This window comes from Anopheles arabiensis, chromosome 2 (assembly GCF_016920715.1).
Source record: "Anopheles arabiensis isolate DONGOLA chromosome 2, AaraD3, whole genome shotgun sequence".
In the NCBI taxonomy this organism is placed as follows: Eukaryota; Metazoa; Arthropoda; class Insecta; order Diptera; family Culicidae; genus Anopheles; species Anopheles arabiensis.
Window position 1 is genome coordinate 28,874,468 of NC_053517.1, and position 19,479 is coordinate 28,893,946.

The window sequence follows — 19,479 nt, forward strand, 5'->3', positions numbered from 1 at the left end:
GTACCATGTTCATCAGCCGTTGGTTTTTTCTTTCTTTTAATAAATTTAGCACACACATTCAGCTTAGACATTAAGTCATGAAAGTGTGAAATACGCATTCCCTGAAGGAAAATAAAGCACAGCCTAATATTAGACGCCATAACTCACATCGTTCACACGTTGTTTGAGTTGTGCTACAAATTCATGATTATGGGTAAAAGCGCAAACCTCAGCGATCAGATCCTGTGTAAAATACAAAACCTGAGCATAATAGTTAGCATAATAATCCTCAGCAGGAGGATGTTAGTTTGAATAATCAATCCCCATTCCTGGGGGGAAAAGGCCTTTTTCTTTGTCAAACAATTAATGTAATTCGTTTCAAATCGAAACCTCCAATCCATCGAATCGTTGTTAGGGATAACCCTTTGTATCGTTCCCTTCTTTTTTCCATAGCAGCTGTGTTGCGAAAAGAACTTTCGTCCGAAAATTTCATCAATTCGAGAGCTTATTGTTGATCCTGCCCCGCTACCCTGTCGCTCCTGCTCCAGTCCATTTCCGCACACCCTGTTCTCTCCGCATCCGTATCGAGCCTCACCCATGCCCATTCAAATAGCACTAATTTGGAGATGGGGCTCGAGTTAATTGCATTTATAATTAGCAAACTTCAACCTGTAGCATTGGTGCTACCAGACAGCAAAAACTGCCCTCACTGCTCCGCACAAACCTAACGTGCCCTTCTCCAGCCGGTCCGGTCAGTTCAATTTTCACGCACTGTGCACCATAATCAACGGTTTCGACACACTCTCTCCCCCGCGTGCCGGGGAAACATTTTTAACCATCGTAATCATTATAATTGCAATCCGTTCGACGGGATGGTACGGTGCGGGCTTGTTTGTGCTTGATGTTGTTTTTTCACCCCCAATTTCGGAGTGTTTGCTTCAGATCTCATGATGGTTCATGATTGTGTAATGTGCGAACGCGGAAATGCATTGGAAGGACGTGTAACAATGCTGTTCACGGTACAATCATATTTCACAAAACCTCTCCCGACTTACACACACACACATGACGAGTGGCATCAAACGAAACGGCAGAATCGGTTGGCTTACTGGGAAGCTAATTTTCGCGCGAAAATGTAATTGAAAATGAGTTGTTAGATTGAATTTTCGGTGTGTTCACACTAGAGCTGAGATTGATTAGTTGCTTTCGCGGGCGTTTCCCGGGATGCAAGGAAAAGTGAAGGATGAAAGGGGATCGCGCATGGTGGTTGGTCGATTTAATTAAAGCTTCGTGTTGATCAACCGGAACAAACTAAGAAGCAATTATAGTATGATCTTTGTGTAACTGTCGTCACTAAACGATTCCGCTGTGCAAACCAATAATTGCTCGAAAGGCTGTGCGGAATAAATCTAACGTGTAACGTGTAACCTTTGTTCCAGATGGCTTAACTACGTCAAAGGTGTGATGTTTCATTTCCGCCAGCCGGTACCGGGCTTCGATGCGGTCATCCACACGAACGTCCCCGTGGGCAGTGGGCTGTCCAGCTCGGCTGCCCTCGAGGTCGCCACCCTAACGTTTCTGGAGCAGCTGACGGGGAAACCTGTGCCAAGGTGAGTCGGGAGGATGGGTGGTGATGGTTTATCATACAATAATTGAACTCTTTTTACTATAACAGTATGGCCGACGGTGCCAAGATGTGCCAGCGGGCGGAGCATACGTTCGCGAACGTGCCGTGTGGCATAATGGACCAGCTGATTGCGCTCGGTGGTCGAGCCGATCATGCGCTGCTGATCGATTGTCGGTAAGTACGGATCACATCAAAACCGTAGATTTAACCTGGAGATCATCCTTTTGGGTTCTTAGCATTATACTCTTACGCCTTTTCTTAGGAATGCGGGTATTCAGTAGAATGTACGCTTTGTACATGGGTACAGATTCCAGAAGTTGATGCTCTTGCATCAAGGATGGCATCCCCTAAGCTCTCGGTTTTATTCCAACCGATCATACAACTTGATTAATATCTTTGCCCCTGGAGCTGATGAATTCATTTAGTTGAACTGTCGATAAAGAGGGTTTCGTGTCCAATCCTCCTCGTTTTATAGTATTTGTTTTAGTGCGCCCTCTGCTGGAATCATACGGTACTACAATGAAAGCCAGGGTCGTAAAATTGTTTTGACAACGATTTTGGTGCTCTTGACGACTAATGGTGCTCGATTTCCGAAGTTGCAATGAGTCAGTGAGCGAAACAAATGGGATAGTTTGCCGGTAATAACAAGAACAATTCGGGACGTAAACCTGACCTTGTCCACTAAACCCAGAGCCGTCAGAGTGACCATCTGCTGTGATAAAAACCGGTCTGAGTGTGATCCTGGTTGATAAATCGTTCATGAAATTTACAGTTACAAAACACCTCTGAATGACCAGATGTAAAGGCTCCATACAACTCCATTTGGACAAAGCATTGAAGAAGACCGAATGTTTGGCAAAATATTTGTAAGTGTTTTAATGCTTTCGGTTTCATTTGTGACAACTCCAATGCGAAGACATACGAGGCCTGGATTCGAAAGTATCAGTATACTCAGTTCTATTTCAGTACACGGTATCCCGGTACGAAGGCAAGTATCTACAGCCTCACAACACAACGAACGTTATAGCTTGTTGGTCAACATCTTGAGCATTGAGTGGATTTGGGCCGATAATTCTTCGAAACATGGCCATAGTGGTTCGGTTTTAAGGAGATTATAATCCTGACAAAATTCCCTACCTGTAGAAAGAATCATCAAGAGTACGATAAAGAGTTAAGCTTTTACCAGTGACATGAATTGCGTGTTGTTTTTCATTCTAAGAGGAATTTTGTATGCAAAATTGGTTATTTTGATGAGACTTGTTTCACGAAGGCACAGATTACAAGGTTGCAGAAATAACATATTGGGCTCCGACCTCCACCCTGAACCGTTCCAGTATGTTGAAACTTGTGTGATTTTTTACACTAAAGTCTAAGATTGTTACATACATTTCAACGTAAAATTATTGTCACGGCATGGGATGGATATTATTTTGTCCTTATCTTCCCTTACGAAAGCTCTTGGTAACTCATTGAACAGCTTTTAAGCAGCCAATAGCCTTAGTATATCTTGCTTTCTGCCCCCAAGAATCACCAGCAACTCGTGTCGCAGCGAACAGGGCAGGAAGAGTTTTGTGATTTTAAGGCATCTTCTCATGCGTGACACAATCACGGCACTCGTGATGGTGCAGCATTATTTTCCAGCTTCTGGACAACGACCCAGTGCGGACGTGGTTTAATCCGCTCGCTATAAGCTCGTCAGGTGGCCCTAAAGCGAACGAACGAGGGCGGTGGTCGAGCTCTGGTCCAGCTGTCACTGGACATAACGCTTCTTCTCATCCGCTCCGTCTCCGGACCGGAAACGATCACTTGACGTGAGGTAAATCCCTGCCCATTCGGTGTGTGAAACGGTTGAGGACAACGAGTGTAACGCCTTACCCGGATGCATATCTCTTTAATTAAGGTGCACAAAATGATTCCCGACAGCCATCCGTCTCTAATCCGGAGCTGAAACCCCAGCACGCTGCAACCATCCAGTCTGCCAGGCTTCAGCTTTTCTCCTTTCAGGGGAACATTACGTGGCTAATAAATTCGTAGGGTAGTGTGTTTTCCAAGAAAACCTCAACCGTTCCAACGACTCTTTGTCGAAGATGTCGGCTGCCGGACATAAGCAGCCCCACTGCTCCGTCATTGTCAATGCGTTCTGAGTACTGCAAGGATCGGGATGCCGGTCCGAACGATTAAGTTCGGTGAATCGAACGTAATCGTACCGGGGTACAACGGAATGGAATAGGTGGACCCGGGGGGATGGTTTAAACAAAATCTCGAACACCACTGGCGATGCAGCCTGTCCATGCTAGCTAATCCTTTCTCTATCAACGGTTCCGGTGGGTGAGATATGTGGGTTAGAATATTCTCCCTTCCCATCTGCTGCATCGTACGAGACTATGGAGTATGAGCAGCAATATTCCATTTTGCAAAGTGCCGTACTCGTGTGTGGAGATTAAGCTTGCCCCGGCTGGCTGTATGCCGTTCATTGTGTGCTTAGTGTTCGGTGTTGCAAATGATTAGAGCATGTTGACATGCTGGTACGTTTGATTACGCTCTCCCAAATCTTGCCAAAACCGGGGACGAACGAAGGCCTTAACATTTGATTCACCACGACCAACTCCCAAACATCCCACCAGTGCATGTTCAACAGACCATCAAGCCTGACAGAGCGAGACGGAAGGTTGATTTTGTTGCTTGGGTCATCTCCAGGTAGTTAGGAAGCTTTTACAATAGAGGGCGCTAGCAGCTATGCGCTCATTGAGGGTATGCATTTTAGTATACTTATAATGTAGTACTCTTTCCTGCTTGATTCCTGCTTCCAAAGTGTTTTATCTGCGAAAGACTGAAAGTGGAAGAATGTTTAGCCCGCCAATTACAGATTTTGCTATCGATTCGGACAAAACGTGGTGTACCTGGACATTTGATGCTCATGAATTGGAATACTAGCTGGCTTTTGGTTCGTAGTCGATCGTCTTATATAATTGCTTTAAATTGCACCGTTTTAAATTCTAATCTCCTTTTAAGCATAACTTAGTAATAATATCGGATAATGTCGGAAACAATTTTTCAATACAAACACATTCAACGTCTTCCTTGGCTATATTTATCCCTAAAAACGACACCGATCTAGAAATTCGTCACCGGTGTTTACTTACCTTCCACTGACTCTCTCTTTCTCTCTCTCTCTCCCAATGCTTGCTGAACGGACAGACTAGAGAATGCAAACATGCCAAGACACAATTTGTCAACCCGGTCTTATCTTTCTTCCGGGCTGCAAGGGAGTTACGTCTTATTTTCTCTTCCCAACACAAAAGGTGTCGAGTTGTGGGGCGCACGAGACGTTCATTCTCAACCCACTGCCATTCTGACAGCGAATGCCTTGCAGGGCATGAAGCAGGGGTTGCAACCGGACATATACAGGGTGAAACCCAGGAATACACCGGAAGACATTCATTACGCCTCAGTCACCCGCTCCCGCCGTCTGCGGAACGGAGCCTTAGAAAATCGGATCGGAAACGGATCGAATGCACCGGAAAGGCCTCCAATTCCGGACCAGATACACAGTTAAACACACACGCCGGTGAAAGATGTGAAAGGAGGATTGTACAAAGACCATCCGTGTGCCTTGTTGTTAACACGGGAAGCGGAAATATGAAACATGCCATTGGTGGTCGCAATGGGTGCAATGCATTTACTGAAGGTACGAGCGATACTCACGAGGGCCTTGCACTGACGAGGGCTTACTAATCAGCCGCTTGATACGTTTGCCAACGCAAGGTGGTTGTGCGTTTTGTACGGTTGCAATGTGTGGCTTTACAGATGTGCAGCTGACATTTGAACCGATGGAAACATTGCAACCGTTTTCCCCATCAGCACAATGCACACACACACACATTACACGGCACAAGTAGCAACAATTGCAGAGTTAATGCGGAACGCCAGTACCAGTTGGCAGCAGTTTCAGACATTCGAATGCAGAATGTTTGAGCTGTGTCCTAGACAGTAAATTGTAAGAGATGAACAGTAGGTGAGCTGCTCATTAAGCATACAGTACAATCATTATAGTAGGTGTTCAATAGCTCAAATAAAACGATGTTGTTGAGACGGCTTGTGGGCTTAGACTAAACTTTATTTTACAATTATTCCTACATTATCCTAATTCATCCTAATCCTATCACTAACACTAGTATATACATGATTAGGCTACGGTCTAGGCGTGAGCATCCCGACCACGATAAAATTCTAATTTTATCGCACCGATTAATTCAATACAATTCAATCATAACATTCTAATTAGCCTCTCTTATTTCACTACCTTCTTCTATGCCCTTAGCATTAAATGGGAAAATACAAATTTTAGCAACAGGTCGCTTTAACCTTTCTGCTTGTGCCGTTTTGATAGTTACCACTCTTACTACCCCGTCTTCTGCTGGATGTACTTCTGTAATTCTTCCTAACGGCCATTTGCCAGGAGGCACATTATCCTCCCTTATAAGCACCACCAGTAGGTTTGTTCTTACTCTAATGGGTGTACAATGACAGTAAGGCGTTATACGCCTGATATAGCAGGTTATAAAATTCATTTTACCTTCCTGTAAAGAATTGTTATCATACTTAGAACTATAAATCCTGGCAGGTGCGTTGGGTATCGCTGGAACTCTCTATCAATTGAAACAAAATCAATTATCACCAATGAGAGAGCACACACTGAGTGGCAAAGAACCACAGGTTGTTGGTTGAAGTGATTGTTTGCTTAGTAAAAGCATTAGTAAATTGTTTCCAGAAGAACCAGTTGCTCATGTAAACGATTGATCGTATCAATCCAATCCATTGTCATCTATATAAAGAGGCATCTTTAACTATCTTTTCCTCGGTAAATTGAGTCTGGTGCAAAATATCCTTCAAAGCAGCACCACTCCTGAAGCGTTAAATGACAATTAAGTCAGCTAAGCTGCCACTAAGGTGTGTAAATTAAGGCGCTTTTAAAGGGCAGCACATCAAACCGACCACGACAACCATTATCATCCGCATGCTGGATGTGCTTTATTAAACGGTAGAGGTGCTTGTGTGTGTGTGTGTGTGTGTGTGAAAAAGAAGCTTGCTTCTCCTTGGGCTGGATGGATGGATGAAGCCAGTGAAGGGAACATGAAGCATAACCACAACAACCCCCATGGTGACGCTACGAGGAAGCTGGATGGCGCTGCGTCTTTGCGCGTTGGAAGCCACAACGTGATGTGATGTGCAAATTGTTCCGTTTCTCGCCCGAGCTACGGGCTTACGGCCTGCAGTTTCATCAAAGCCAGGAGAAAGTTCTTTGAGAATGTGATCTCCTGCCTCCCATTATCATGCCTGTATGCAGCCCACCTACATGTAACGCTAGAGAAATGTGTTATCTTCAGGGAAAGTTATGTTCATACTTTCGAAGCACGTTGCTGCTGGTACAAACGCTGCCTCTGCTTGCAGCAATTGTGAAAGCTTGCAGCAGAAGCTTCCAGGAAAACGTTCCCACAAAACACTTGCATCGGGAGGTGCTCCAGCAAACTGCCGACCGTCTTGCATTTCGTTTGCAATTTTAACGTTAACGGCAAAGTTTTTTTTTCCGCTCAATGTTTACACTTCCAGCAATCTGGATACGGAACCAATCCCGTTCGATGCTCCCGAGCTGGCAATACTGATCTGCAACTCCAACGTCAAGCACGAGCTGTCCTCTAGCGAGTACCCGGTACGGCGGCGCCAGTGCCAGGAAGCGCTGGAACTGATGGGCCTGAACAGCTACAGGGATGCCACGCTGGAGCATCTGAAAGGTGAGGTGCTGGTCTGCTTGCTGTTGTTTCGCATCGGAACGCCATCTGGTGCTAGCGTATTATTTCCTTTTGTGCCATTTGATTTCAATTGCAATTTTATTCTCTCCCTACCACACTAGCGTTGGAAAATGCAAACGAGCTGCTGGTGCGCCGAGCCCGGCACGTCATAACGGAGATCGAGCGTACGAAGGCGGCCGCCGAAGCGCTTAAGGCGAAGGACTTTACCAAGGTAAGGGCGTAGTTGGAGAAATTAATTTCACCCCGTACACACCTGTTGAGGTTGTTTGTGTGAGCCATGATGGTGACAAATAATAGTAGCTGATCAAAGCTGCTTACTTGCACCAGCCGGTGGTAATTTGTGGATGAAGCACTAACAGACACGTGTGACACAGTTGGGAAATTGTAAAATGGGTGTACGCGATGGAAATGTTTCCGATGCGTGTGAACTCAAGCAATCATTATGGAAAAAATCAATTAGCAGAGGAATGTTAATGATTTCTGCACATATTTCATTGAATGAATTTCATTCTAACCGACAAACTTTGAAGTTTTAAGGCACACGATTGGTTAAACAACTTACAGCCAGTAAACAATAATACAGCACTGCACTTAGATGCAAGATAACCCGCTTGCAACAGAGAATTAAATTCAAGCAATGGGCAAATGAAAAAATGAATGAATTATTTTCCATCGGGAAAGCTAAAAAATAATTTATTCATTTTCTAGCATACACTAATAATATTTTTATGGCATGCTACGCTTCCATACGCACCGCTGACCACTCAAGGGTTAACTCTCTTCCATGCTACTCTGATCTGATCACTCTTGCACGCTTCACCCATCACGTGCGAGAGCGAGTCCGATAGCTGTTGCGTTGTCTGATCGTCATCGTGAGGGCGCGGCCTCTTTGCGCTCCTGCTCGCCTGTTACAAAACTCTGCGCGCGTCGATCGTTCCCGGGAAGCGGCGATCGCGAACGGATTTCGATTTCGATCGTCGAGTTCGATCCGCCTTCGGGGGAGGTTTCCATTTTTTTGTGACTTGCCTTTCGCTTCATTTTTCTCTCTTTCTCTCTCGCTCTCTCTCTCCCGTTCACGGCGCACAGATGGGCCAGCTGATGACGGAGTCGCACAAATCGCTCAGCGAAGACTTTGACGTGTCCTGCTACGAGCTGGACCTGCTGGTCGAGGCCACCGTTGCGACCCGCGGCGTACTCGGGTCGCGCATGACCGGCGGCGGGTTCGGTGGCTGCACGGTGACGCTGGTGCAGCGGGCGGCCCTTGCCGACGTGGTGAAGGAGATGGACACGATATATTCGCGCAAAACGGGCGGCAAGTACCGGGCGCGCTTCTATCTCGCCCAGCCCGGCAACGGTGCGCGGCCAATCGAGCTGGGCGAGTATCTGCGGTAGAGTGTGTGCGACAGGAGGGGGGAATAGGGGATTATTCCATTGTTTATTAGAGCATTATGAAACAAGCGGAAATAAATCAATAAAAGCTTTACCTTACCTTGTTTAGTTTTATTTCTTTCCTTCGTTCTTTCTTTCCTTTCGTTCGTTCTTTTCTCATTTGAATTTCGCTTCAATCGTCATTTCTTAATTCTTATCTAAAATATGGAATAGAAGCAGCTTCGGCACGGATTTTGGTTTGTTTCCATTTTATTCAATCCTTTTTTTTACAAAAACAAGTCGAACATTTGTTTTTTGTGTTGTTTCATGCACTTTCAGTGGTAGAGTTTTTGCTCTCGAGACGGCACGAGAGTCAGTACGAATGAGTCACGAACATTTGTTCACGACGCGTGCTCTCTCAGCAGGGCAGCAGCATTTGTCTGGTGTGTCGGTATGTCCATCAGCTGCTCGAACTTTATTTATCTTATCCATTTAACACCTCTTCTGTACGCATTACCCTTTTCTCTTGTTTCGTCCTTTTTTGTTTTGTTTTTGTTTATTTGTTTTGATTTTAGTCGTTGAGAGTCTCCTGTTGTGTTGTGTTGTATAGTTCAATTCAAGTCAAGCTGTTTCGTCACATTAAGTTATCCTTTCTCCAACTCCGTGCAAATGTGTGTTTGTGTTGTTTGTTTTTCTTTACGTTTATTTATCTGCTTAACTTAAAAACATAATTAAATTTATCTAGCTTAACACCATATCACCCCTGTTTTCTTTTCCTTCCACATTTGTTGTTGTTTTTGTTTTCTAATTTACATTCTTGCATGTCGCACCTTCTGCCCCCCTCCCCATGCAACAGTTTCGGTTTGGCTTTACCCCTTCCCCCCGAAAAACGTACCGGACACAATCGTTTCACGTTCGGTTTCTTCAATGTGGCTGCTGTGTGTGTGTGTTTGTGTTTTTAATGCGAGTGTTTTTCACGTTGTTTCAACGATGCATGTTATACCCCTGCCTCCTCCACTTTTCATCAACTCCCAGTGGAAAATGCTACCCATTCCTCTCGCCTCGTTTTCCTTTTAAACTCCAAGAACTTTTGTTCCTTGGCCCTTGCTTTGCTACACCGTCGCTTATGCCGCCGCTAACCGGGGCTGCTGAATGGGGCTTCCTGTACACAACGTGCCACAACGCTGCAAAGATGCAGGATGGAGCGGGGATGGGGATGGTTCGTGTTTTAAAAAGAGTTTCTTTTTTGTTTGCCTCTTCCACTTCCTTTCCGCCGGGTCACCTGCTAGCAACACTTTGCGAAACACTTTTCTCTTCCACTCTCTCGACGCGACTGCTCATGTTCCTTTTCCCCTTTCCCGTTTTAAGCATTTCCACTGAACTCCCGCTGCCAACGGTGTCCCTCCTGTCCTTCGTGGGACGCACTTTTTCAAAATAAAAAATATGTATAGTTCAATATATATCTATTTAAGTTTAGTTGTATATATCTGTATATATATATAATATTCCCTAACTTCTTTCGTTTCTGTCTCCGCACTTTAGTTGCATTTTCATGTACCAATCCACACACACACACATGATGTGTTTGCGTTTGTGCGCTTGAATTGAAAGGGATTTTTGATTTCGTTTCCTACTCACGGACAACACCAGATTCACATTCACGCTCACATGCTGTTAACCATTGGTGGCATACATAGTCACGCGCACATTCGTACAAAATTAATTAAACGCGTTCAGAAAATATTAGGCGGTTGAAAAATGGGTGGAAAAGGGTTGGAACTTGGTAGGGATTGATAAAAAAATAAGATAAAAAACAATGTCTTAATTGTGGAATAGATAGAGAAATGTAATGTAGAAACGTAGAAAAGTGTAAAGAAAATAGTAAAACGAAAGAGAATTGTCAAGAGAGAATGAGAAACAATGGATAAGACATTCCAATGAAATAAGAGATAATATGAAGGATAAGGATGTAAGAGTAAGAAAAGAAAAAAATAAGATACGAAACATTATGTAAAAATGAATAAAAAAAAAGGAAAGAAAATAAAACAGGGGGAAAATGGATGTAAAAGGCCATTCTATTGTACAAATAAAGAAAGTATAGTAATAGTGTTCAAACAGAACAGAAAGCGAAAGCACAAAGTAAGTCCAAACCAAACAAAAAAGGGCAGAAAATTCGCTTAAAATCACGCCCGTTTGCTGCTGAAAATGCAAGGAACCATGGTAAAGAGCGGGAAAGCCACCGCAGGACCACCTTTGCGTTAAATTCCATTTCCCTCTCACGTATCTTAAACCCCCCGAAACACCTCCTCCCTTTTGTTTTCATGCAACCTAGGATCAAAGTGCTAACGAAAAAAAAAAAGATAAAATTTCAGCTTTCCCGCATCAGTCACACGGTGGAAAGGGAACGGCCGTTTCCACGCAACCGCGCTGCAATGCAACTAATGATGAATGGCGACTACGCACCCCCGACACTCCGTTCGTTCCCTCACCTGTCAGCCGTCAGTGGTAAGCCCTGCCGATCCAGCCGTTTGCCGCGGTTTTCCGCTGCGCGGGTTTTTGGTTGGCTTTCGCTTGATTAAATGTCCGTTTTTTTCCCGGTGACCAATTTTCCATAATCACATGCACACTCAAAAACGTATTCATCATACACGCACACACACACACACACACAGGCAAACATTTTCGCGACACACATGCCAACATTGCTCACACACGCTTCTCTATGCCACACACACAAACACACGCACACTCCTTGTTAGGGCCATTATCATTTGAATGGATGATACAAGGGGGGGTCGCTGGTTGCTGGTTGAAGATGAAAGTGCAGAAGGAGAACGGTAGGGAAGGGGACCGTTTGTTTGAGGAGGAATGGGGATGGAGGGATGTAAAATTGTGTTCATTTCGCTTCCAAATCCATCCAGCCACGCGTAACAGCCTAGGTCCGGTGGGCGGTGGGCGCATACCGGAACGTCCGCTTCCCTCGGGCGGCGGTCGCCATCGCTGCGGTTGACCTCCGGCTGTCAAAGCGAGCGCCACGTCCTCCACCACGTCGTTGGTGCCTTTCTTCCTCCCCACCATCCGCGCCCGATTGGCCAGACTCATCCTCATCATCGTCGTCGTCGTCGTCGCCGTTCTGCTCCTCCTCCTCCTCATCCTCATCGTTATTTACAATTGGTTCCAGTAAATCATCGCCATCGGCCGGTATCGATATCCTGGTGGTTCGGCCCGACGCCGCTTTCTTGCCTAATTTATTATACTTTATTCCAGTGTACATCGTTTGGCTACGCTTCTACGCTCGCGGTCGGCAACAAGGTGGAACAAAGTTTGCAGGTCGTGACGGAGAAAGATGAAAAGAGATGGAAAAGAAAGAAAAAATAAATAAGAATATATTATAACGAATGATTTTGTTGGATTTTGTCTGTACTTTTTTGAAGAAGTATATAAAGACCAATTTATCACAGCTTTTTTAATCGTACAACTTGTAAAACAAATTCACAAATAAATCATCTCCCACCTACCCAAGTGATGAGTCCTCATCCATCTAAAAACGGTTGTGATTGATCCATTATGGTACATTGTCGTATAATTGAAATGTAATTGTTTTTAAACGCTCACTCTCCTCGGAAGTGACAACACATACCTTATGCGAATGAACGAATTCGTTTTATGTTTTATAACCACACTCGCGCGAATAAATCGCTTAGCATGATTGGAATTGTTTGTTAGCAAAGCTAATTGTTCGAAGGCATCAAAGGGAAAAGAGAAAACATTCCAGTTGATTGCCGTTTTAACTCAATATAATTAGAAATGATTCTAACAGGATAGATTTGGTATGCAGGTTGCACTGATGTAGGCGCACTTTAAGCCCTGAATGTATGCAACTGGTCAAATATTAAAACCTGTTAACAGTGCTGCAACATGTCAGTGCCAATGTCATAAAAAAATCTGACTGAAACAAAATCCATGTCAGCATCACGTACTCAATTGTGATGATCAGTGGTGATACTCAGACAGTTGGTGTGAACAATACATGATTGATGATATTTTAGCAATCAATACTTGGCCAGTCACTTTGTCATGACTTATTTTTAACAGTGATCAGTTCTGCAAAATGTGACTGACATAGTCATGACAAATTCCGACTGAAACAAAATCATGTCAGCGTTACGAGATCTACTATGATGATCAGGAGTAAGACTCAAACAGTTGGTGCGAACATCACATCTTGGTGACATTTTTGTAATCAACTCTTGGTCAGTCACTTGGTCGCGTCATTTTCTGTCGCGGATCATTACGATAGTCATGGCAGATAAGCGATCCGTGCGGGTAGTTCCAAGCAACAAAATGAGCATGTTTTCTCGCTTTGTTTGATCCAGACAGCCAAACAAAGTAGACAGAGCGAGAAAGCATGCTCATCTTGCTGCTTGCGACCACACGTCAAGTATTTTCCAAGAATGTCGTGACTATCACCGACAGAAAATATCGCGACCATGTGAGCGATCAAGAGTTGGGTGCTGAACAAAATGTCACCAAGCATGTGATTGGTTCACCAACTGTTTGAGTCTCACCTCTGATCAAAAACAGTAGCGGAGTTCGTGACGCTGACATGATTGATTCTCACCTCTGACCATCCCAGTTGTGTACGTGAGCAGAATTGAGCTTTGTTTCAGTCATGAGCGTTTGGCAGCACTGTTCACAGTCAGAAAAAAATCATGATTATTCTTGCGCCGGCATTACAGGGTTTTCAATGATATTATTGACATGTTCAGCGAGTTGTTGATTCGTTCGGGCATATAATTGACACTTTCAGCGAGATATTGAATTGTTCGTAAGCAGGCGTTGACAAGTTCAGCAATTCTGTAGTGTTGTCATTTGTTTTGTTTACACACTGTGCCGCAGGGTTCAATTTTTCATTCTGAAAAGTCCTAAAAGTAGCTAATAATCATTCCCCAAGCTGTTTAATTCATGAATTAGTTAAAACAAACATATTTTTACGAAACCCGTTTGTTTACCTTCTGATGAGAATGATCCAAGCTGCAGTCCAAGGGGTACGAAAGTGACAGCTCTATAGTATCGCCGAACTTGTCAACGCCTGCTTCCGAACAATTCAATATCTCGTTGAAAGTGTCAATTATATGCCCGAACGAATCAACAACTCGCTGAACACGTCAATAATATCATTGAAAACCCTGTAAGCTTAGCTTGGCCTCTGACTGCCTGACTATCGCTTTGGACTCAATCATTCGCACGTCGCGTTCGGCATGACATGCACGCACTGTCATTGAGTATCGGCAAGAACTACAAACTACCACGGATATGTTCATTGTTTTCGGTGGTGATCGTCACGCGATGCTCATGACATTTTGCATCACTGCCTGTTAATAAAAACAAGCATGCAGTGCAGCTTGCATAGAATTCGGACGCCTACGGCGGTGCTCAGTATTGCGCCAGCAAGTATGCAATCTGTATGTAAAGTTATTTTCTGCTTTACAGGGTTTTCAATGATATTATTGACATGTTCAGCGAGTTGTTGATTCGTTCGGGCATATAATTGACACTTTCAGCGAGATATTGAATTGTTCGTAAGCAGGCGTTGACATGTTCAGCGATTCTGTAGTGCTGTCATTTGTTTTGTTTACACACTGTGCCTCAGGGTTCAATTTTCTATTCTTAGAAGTCCTAAAAGTAGCTAATAATCATTCCCCAAGCTGTTTAATACATGAATTAGTTAAAACAAACATATTTTTCCGAAAACCGTTTGTTTACCTTCTGATGAGAATGATCCAAGCTGCAGTCCAAGGGGTACGAAAGTGACAGCTCTATAGTATCGCTGAACTTGTCAACGCCTGCTTCCGAACAATTCAATATCTCGCTGAAAGTGTCAATTATATGCCCGAACGAATCAACAACTCGCTGAACATGTCAATAATATCATTGAAAACCCTGTATCTGTACAGAATTTGTAATTTAGTTGAACTTACATGTTTTCAAAACGTACCAAACGTACTTTTTACAATTCAAAATAATAACAACATTATTTAAAAAAATCATTATAACAGACCATCGCTTTGGGCAATGTCTCCTCTGCGGTCTCTTAAAACCATTAAGTACACTCAAAATACCTTATCAGCGGAGCAAAAAGCGTTTAAAGCCATTCCGACCACGATTCGAACTGGCACTAGCGCGCTTTATGGCAACAAAACACGAGAAATAAAAGAACCTCCCCCCAAGCTCCGTGTTTCGTAGTCTCCGTACAAACACATCCGATTCAGTTTCAAATAGGACTTCAGTCCCCTCAGGCTCTTCCACGGTGAAAGTGAAGCAACGCTACACGCTGGTTCGACTTTAAACACCGACACCAGAAAGTGGTGTCAAAAGTTGATAATACCCTTCTGCGGGTGAAGTGGGCGGGGTTTGTCATAAATAAACCCACCGAATTTCGCACAGTGCGGAAGTGCCACACCGGTAGCCGAGGGGGTTCCATTTCCACTCGTTGTTTTTGCCATGGGATTTTCCCGCGCCTTAAAACTCTTGTCAACATAGTTCGATTAGCTGTAGCGCACCAACACGTAACGCAATCTAAGGATCGCAACGGCAAACAAGGTATGAACGGGGAAGGTGCACCCCGCTAATCCGCTTGTGGGCTCTCCCCCCCCCCCTTTCCGGGAAGGCATGGCAACCATCCCGGTACACCGGAAGTGACGATGTTGGCTTAGCGCGACAAATTGATTTGCGGCTTGTCGGCGTGCACAAGGTGCGTTTACGCGGAAACCCCTAGCCGACTATCGCCACGTCCTTCGGCGCGTGGACGGAAAACTTGCCTCTCTGTTCGTCGCTGTGTTGCGCAAACACGGGGGATTCTTTTCATTTCCTTTCGCCCTGGCACCACCGTCCCCTCGCCAAACACGGTCGCGGTTGGCTCATCGTAAATCAAAGCCGAAAATTGCGGTCGCCCTCTGGTTGTGCTGCGTTGTGCTACTGGGTGGTGGGTTGGGTTAGAAAGCTTCCCTTCACGAGTGCGTCAATATAGATGCCGGCAGGATTCATCCTTTCCTTCTCGTTGGGGCGTATTGAGTGGGAAAGGATCTTGATTTTCTTCAAGGGGGAACACACTCAGATCCTCAGAACATCGCTTCACAAGCTCATCACCGTGGGCAGGAGGTGGATGCCCGGTGCTGGAGGTTCGCATCAGATTTAATCATATTTCCGATTAAACAACTTCTCCCGTCGCCGTGGCCGTGGCCAGAAAAGCCAGCAAAACCATCGTGGGATGGATAATTGGAATTTTCCCTTCTCTCTGGCAGCATTTTACCGGCGGGCTCCCTTCTTCAAAGCAGTCATTTCGGGAGCTTATCCGATCGATGGAGCAACGCTGGTGGTGATTTATCGATGTCGTAGGTGGTCGTGGATGGGTGCACCGCGCGACATTGGCAAACACACACACACGACGGGTTCAAAAATGGTTTCGTAATCTGCTTGCGGTGCCAGATACGTATCGGAAATTGCGAGCAGCACACCAATCGTTCAATCTGCCGGTTAAAATCCCTCAGACGCTTCCACAGCATTGCATCACGACACTGACGGGCCCCGGAATGCCGATGGGTCGTCGTGACATGTCGATCCGACCACGTGTGCACGCCTCAGAGAGGGTAAATTGCACGACGATTGAGGGTAGGATTAATTAAGGAATAAGATTAATAAGCAATGGGTTACGGATCAGACCCGCTGCACAACCTTGCACTTTGGTTCATTGGCACTCTGACTGAAACTATAGAGCTAGAATGCTTTAAAGCGCCAAAAGGCTCCTTCGGCGAAACAAAACTCACCTGTAAAACGGTAAATATCACTACAAACAGGGTAACAATTAGCAGGCAGCCGGACACGGCGACCACCATCAGCGTCGGCGTGGACGTGCTAGTTAGGAACTGCTGCCAGGCCCGGCCCGCCGCCTGACCGGGCATCGTTGCCCCGCCATCGCCGGGTATGGCCGGTGCACCGCTCTCCTCGCCGAACTGCAGCAACTGTTGCTCGGCACCGATGCGTCGCTTGCCGGCGGGCGATGCGTTAATACAGCCACCTGTAGGGGTAATACCGAAAACGGAAAGCCATCATTAAGCTGTTCGTGTGCTCTTATATGCTGGCTCCTGTCACTCTACACACACACGCACACTTACCGGTCGCTTTGTCGCAGTGGCAGCAGCTTTGATCGTCGGGCGATGCGTCCGCCGCACAGCAAGGCACACATTGATGGTTGAGTCGGTCTAGGTGCAGCGGGAAGGGACAGGTGAGGCAGGAGAACTGTCCGGGGCCGCTGCACGTCCGGCACGACTCGTGGCACGTTTTGCATGTCTGCGTCGGCGGATCGTAGTACTGCGAGGCGAGACAGTCGATGCACAGCCCGTTCTGCAGCATGCTGTGCGCGGGACAGGTCGTACAGGCCAGCGGGCCAGCTCCTGTGTTGCGGCAAGAGGGGAATACAATAATGCAGCAAGGAGAAACATTCATTATTGCGTTCATCTTTATATGAAGAGCATTCTAGGTTGAATGTCAGCCATAGCACACTGAAAAAGCGCTTACAACACTCGAATAGCATACATTTAGGCGTTTGCAACGCTCGGATAGCCTACATTTAGGCGAATTGTAAGGTCGATCTAGCAGCTAGTTTATCAAACGAATCCTTACCGTTGCAAGTCTTGCAGTAATGGTGGCAGCGCTGGCAGCCGAACTTCGTCTTGAAGAACCCTTCCGGACACTCGGGGAAACATTCACCACCGGCCAGCTGCCATCCCTCCGGGCACTGGACGCACTGGTTCCGGCGCGGCCCACTGCACGTGTGGCAGCTCAGATAGCATTTCGCACAGGTGCCACGATCGCTGTAGTAGCTGCAGAAGAAAAGGGGGAACGCATCGCGCGCACATTAGCTGCTTGATTTTCTCTTAGTTTGCGACAAGCGACGAACTTACCCATCGGCACACGTGGTGCGGCATTCGCCGCTCTGCAGCTGCAAACCCTTCATGCAGGCGGTACAGTTCATGCGCGACACGCACTGGGTGCAGGTGTGCAGACACTTGGCACAGACGCCCACCTCCATGTAGTAGCCCTCGTCGCACACGTTCACGCACCGCGCGCCCTGGAGCAGCAGGTTCGAGGCGCAGGTCAGGCACTCGTTCTCCGTCGGCCCGGTACAGGTTTCGCACGTCGAGTGGCACGGGTGGCAGTGGCCGTTTTCAAAGTATTCCGCTGGAAATGGGAAGGGAGGCAGGAAACAATTAACAGTGATGTTGGTTTACTTTGTTTCGATTGAAAAAAAAGACAATATGAAATTATTTTAAAACTGTCCTTTTTTTCCTTTCTTGAAACATGCACAATGCAGTTGACATCATTAAAATGTATGTTTAATTATTTGCAAAGACAACACAAAATACCCAGATGCGCGCTGAGGTGGTTTTGCAAAATTGATCTCATTAAAATCAATCGTAATATTTGCACAACTGGTACCGATTGCGCAACAGCCAGACCGCTGCAGATGTCAGCGAGCACACCATTAATGTCGTTCCATTGTTTGATAAACAATACTTTCAATTACCTACAGTGAGTCCTAAAAGTATTCGTATTGCTGAATTGTGTACAGCAAAAGGTGAGTAGGCATGGCTCGATAAAAGTAATGATAAGGTTTGATAAAGGGATACTTAATACACCCAAATTTCTAAAACAAGAAGCTTTAAAATAGAGTAATAGCGACTAAAGCAATTCAAAAAAGGCCTTTGACGGGTAAGCGAAAAGTATGCGTCTACGTCTAGTTTTGACGTAATCATGCGTATGAAAACAAAGGTTATGGAATCAAAAAAAAAAATCTTGATCTGGTTCCTGACTTTATTTATTACTCTACTCTACTGACTTACTGACTTTATTTATCTACACTCTACTTGACCAACACGCTAACTCAATTGAACCTTGAAAAGGCGTATTTTTGCACCACTCATCCTACAAGACTTGTTGGAATTAATCTCTGGTAGTAATATTGCATTTCCAGGCCATGTAGACAAGCTCCATTGAAAAATTGACAACTGATATAATATTGAGAGTATATCTAGTCGTTTGCATTAGTTTAGTTACGGCTGGTTTGTTCTGTTGGGCAAATGTCAATGCTCTGTATATTCTCCCGCTTCGCCCGACGTTAAAACATGTAGTTCTTATTAAATACATGTCCTCGGATCTGGGACTCTAAGTTCCTTTAACATACAAGAATGTAGTTTCCAGTCTCTTTTCTCATCAATTTGAGTATTTTTTTCTATATCAACTATGCTTAATGAGCTCTAGCATCATGGCACCATGGTGTTACGGTTACACAAGGATTTGGTGATGCATCTTAGTAGAATGTTTTCGCCATACCAGACGACGGCCGTATGACCTTGACGTGTAAAACTTGTTTGAATATATGTTGGTAGGGCCTAATTTAAAATGAATGCCAGAATTAGTTGATGCTCCTTGCTAGATTTGCCCACTTTCGGCGGAACTGGCCATCGCTAAATGCACTGATTCTTGGGTTATATTTGAGTTTTTCGACCCTAAACCGCTCCTTTCGTTTTATTAACAATGAACGATCACTGCTTAGTTGACACGCAATAGGAGTCAGAAAATTGACCAAACGCTGCTCAAACGTAGGAATGATGTCTCCCACATGTCTGAATACTC

General features: G+C 45.2%; 2 protein-coding genes across 10 annotated transcripts in view; one reads left to right on the top strand and one right to left on the bottom strand.

The window, feature by feature from the left end:
- Positions 1-8,913, top strand: part of LOC120898296 (galactokinase-like) — a 29,264-nt gene extending 20,351 nt beyond the window's left edge. For 2 of the 3 annotated variants that reach the window (XM_040303951.1, XM_040303941.1), the window contains exons 4-8: positions 1,419-1,589; positions 1,655-1,780; positions 7,217-7,398; positions 7,518-7,627; positions 8,503-8,913. In XM_040303951.1, coding sequence (XP_040159885.1) covers positions 1,419-1,589; positions 1,655-1,780; positions 7,217-7,398; positions 7,518-7,627; positions 8,503-8,808 — 895 coding nt within the window. In that variant the 3' untranslated portion in view covers positions 8,809-8,913. Of the gene's footprint in view, positions 1-1,418; positions 1,590-1,654; positions 1,781-4,804; positions 6,679-7,216; positions 7,399-7,517; positions 7,628-8,502 lie in introns of those variants that run through there. The other variant, XM_040303959.1, reaches the window with a different exon arrangement.
- Positions 8,914-9,469: 556 nt separating this feature from the next.
- Positions 9,470-19,479, bottom strand: part of LOC120898248 (furin-like protease 2) — a 186,477-nt gene continuing 176,467 nt past the window's right edge. For all 7 annotated transcript variants that reach the window (XM_040303847.1, XM_040303857.1, XM_040303866.1 and 4 more), the window contains 5 exons: positions 17,748-18,024; positions 17,467-17,666; positions 16,959-17,237; positions 16,611-16,861; positions 9,470-12,073 (listed from right to left, as the gene is read on the bottom strand). In XM_040303847.1, the coding sequence (XP_040159781.1) occupies positions 11,720-12,073; positions 16,611-16,861; positions 16,959-17,237; positions 17,467-17,666; positions 17,748-18,024 (1,361 nt within the window). In that variant the 3' untranslated portion in view covers positions 9,470-11,719. The remainder of the gene's footprint in view (positions 12,074-16,610; positions 16,862-16,958; positions 17,238-17,466; positions 17,667-17,747; positions 18,025-19,479) is intronic.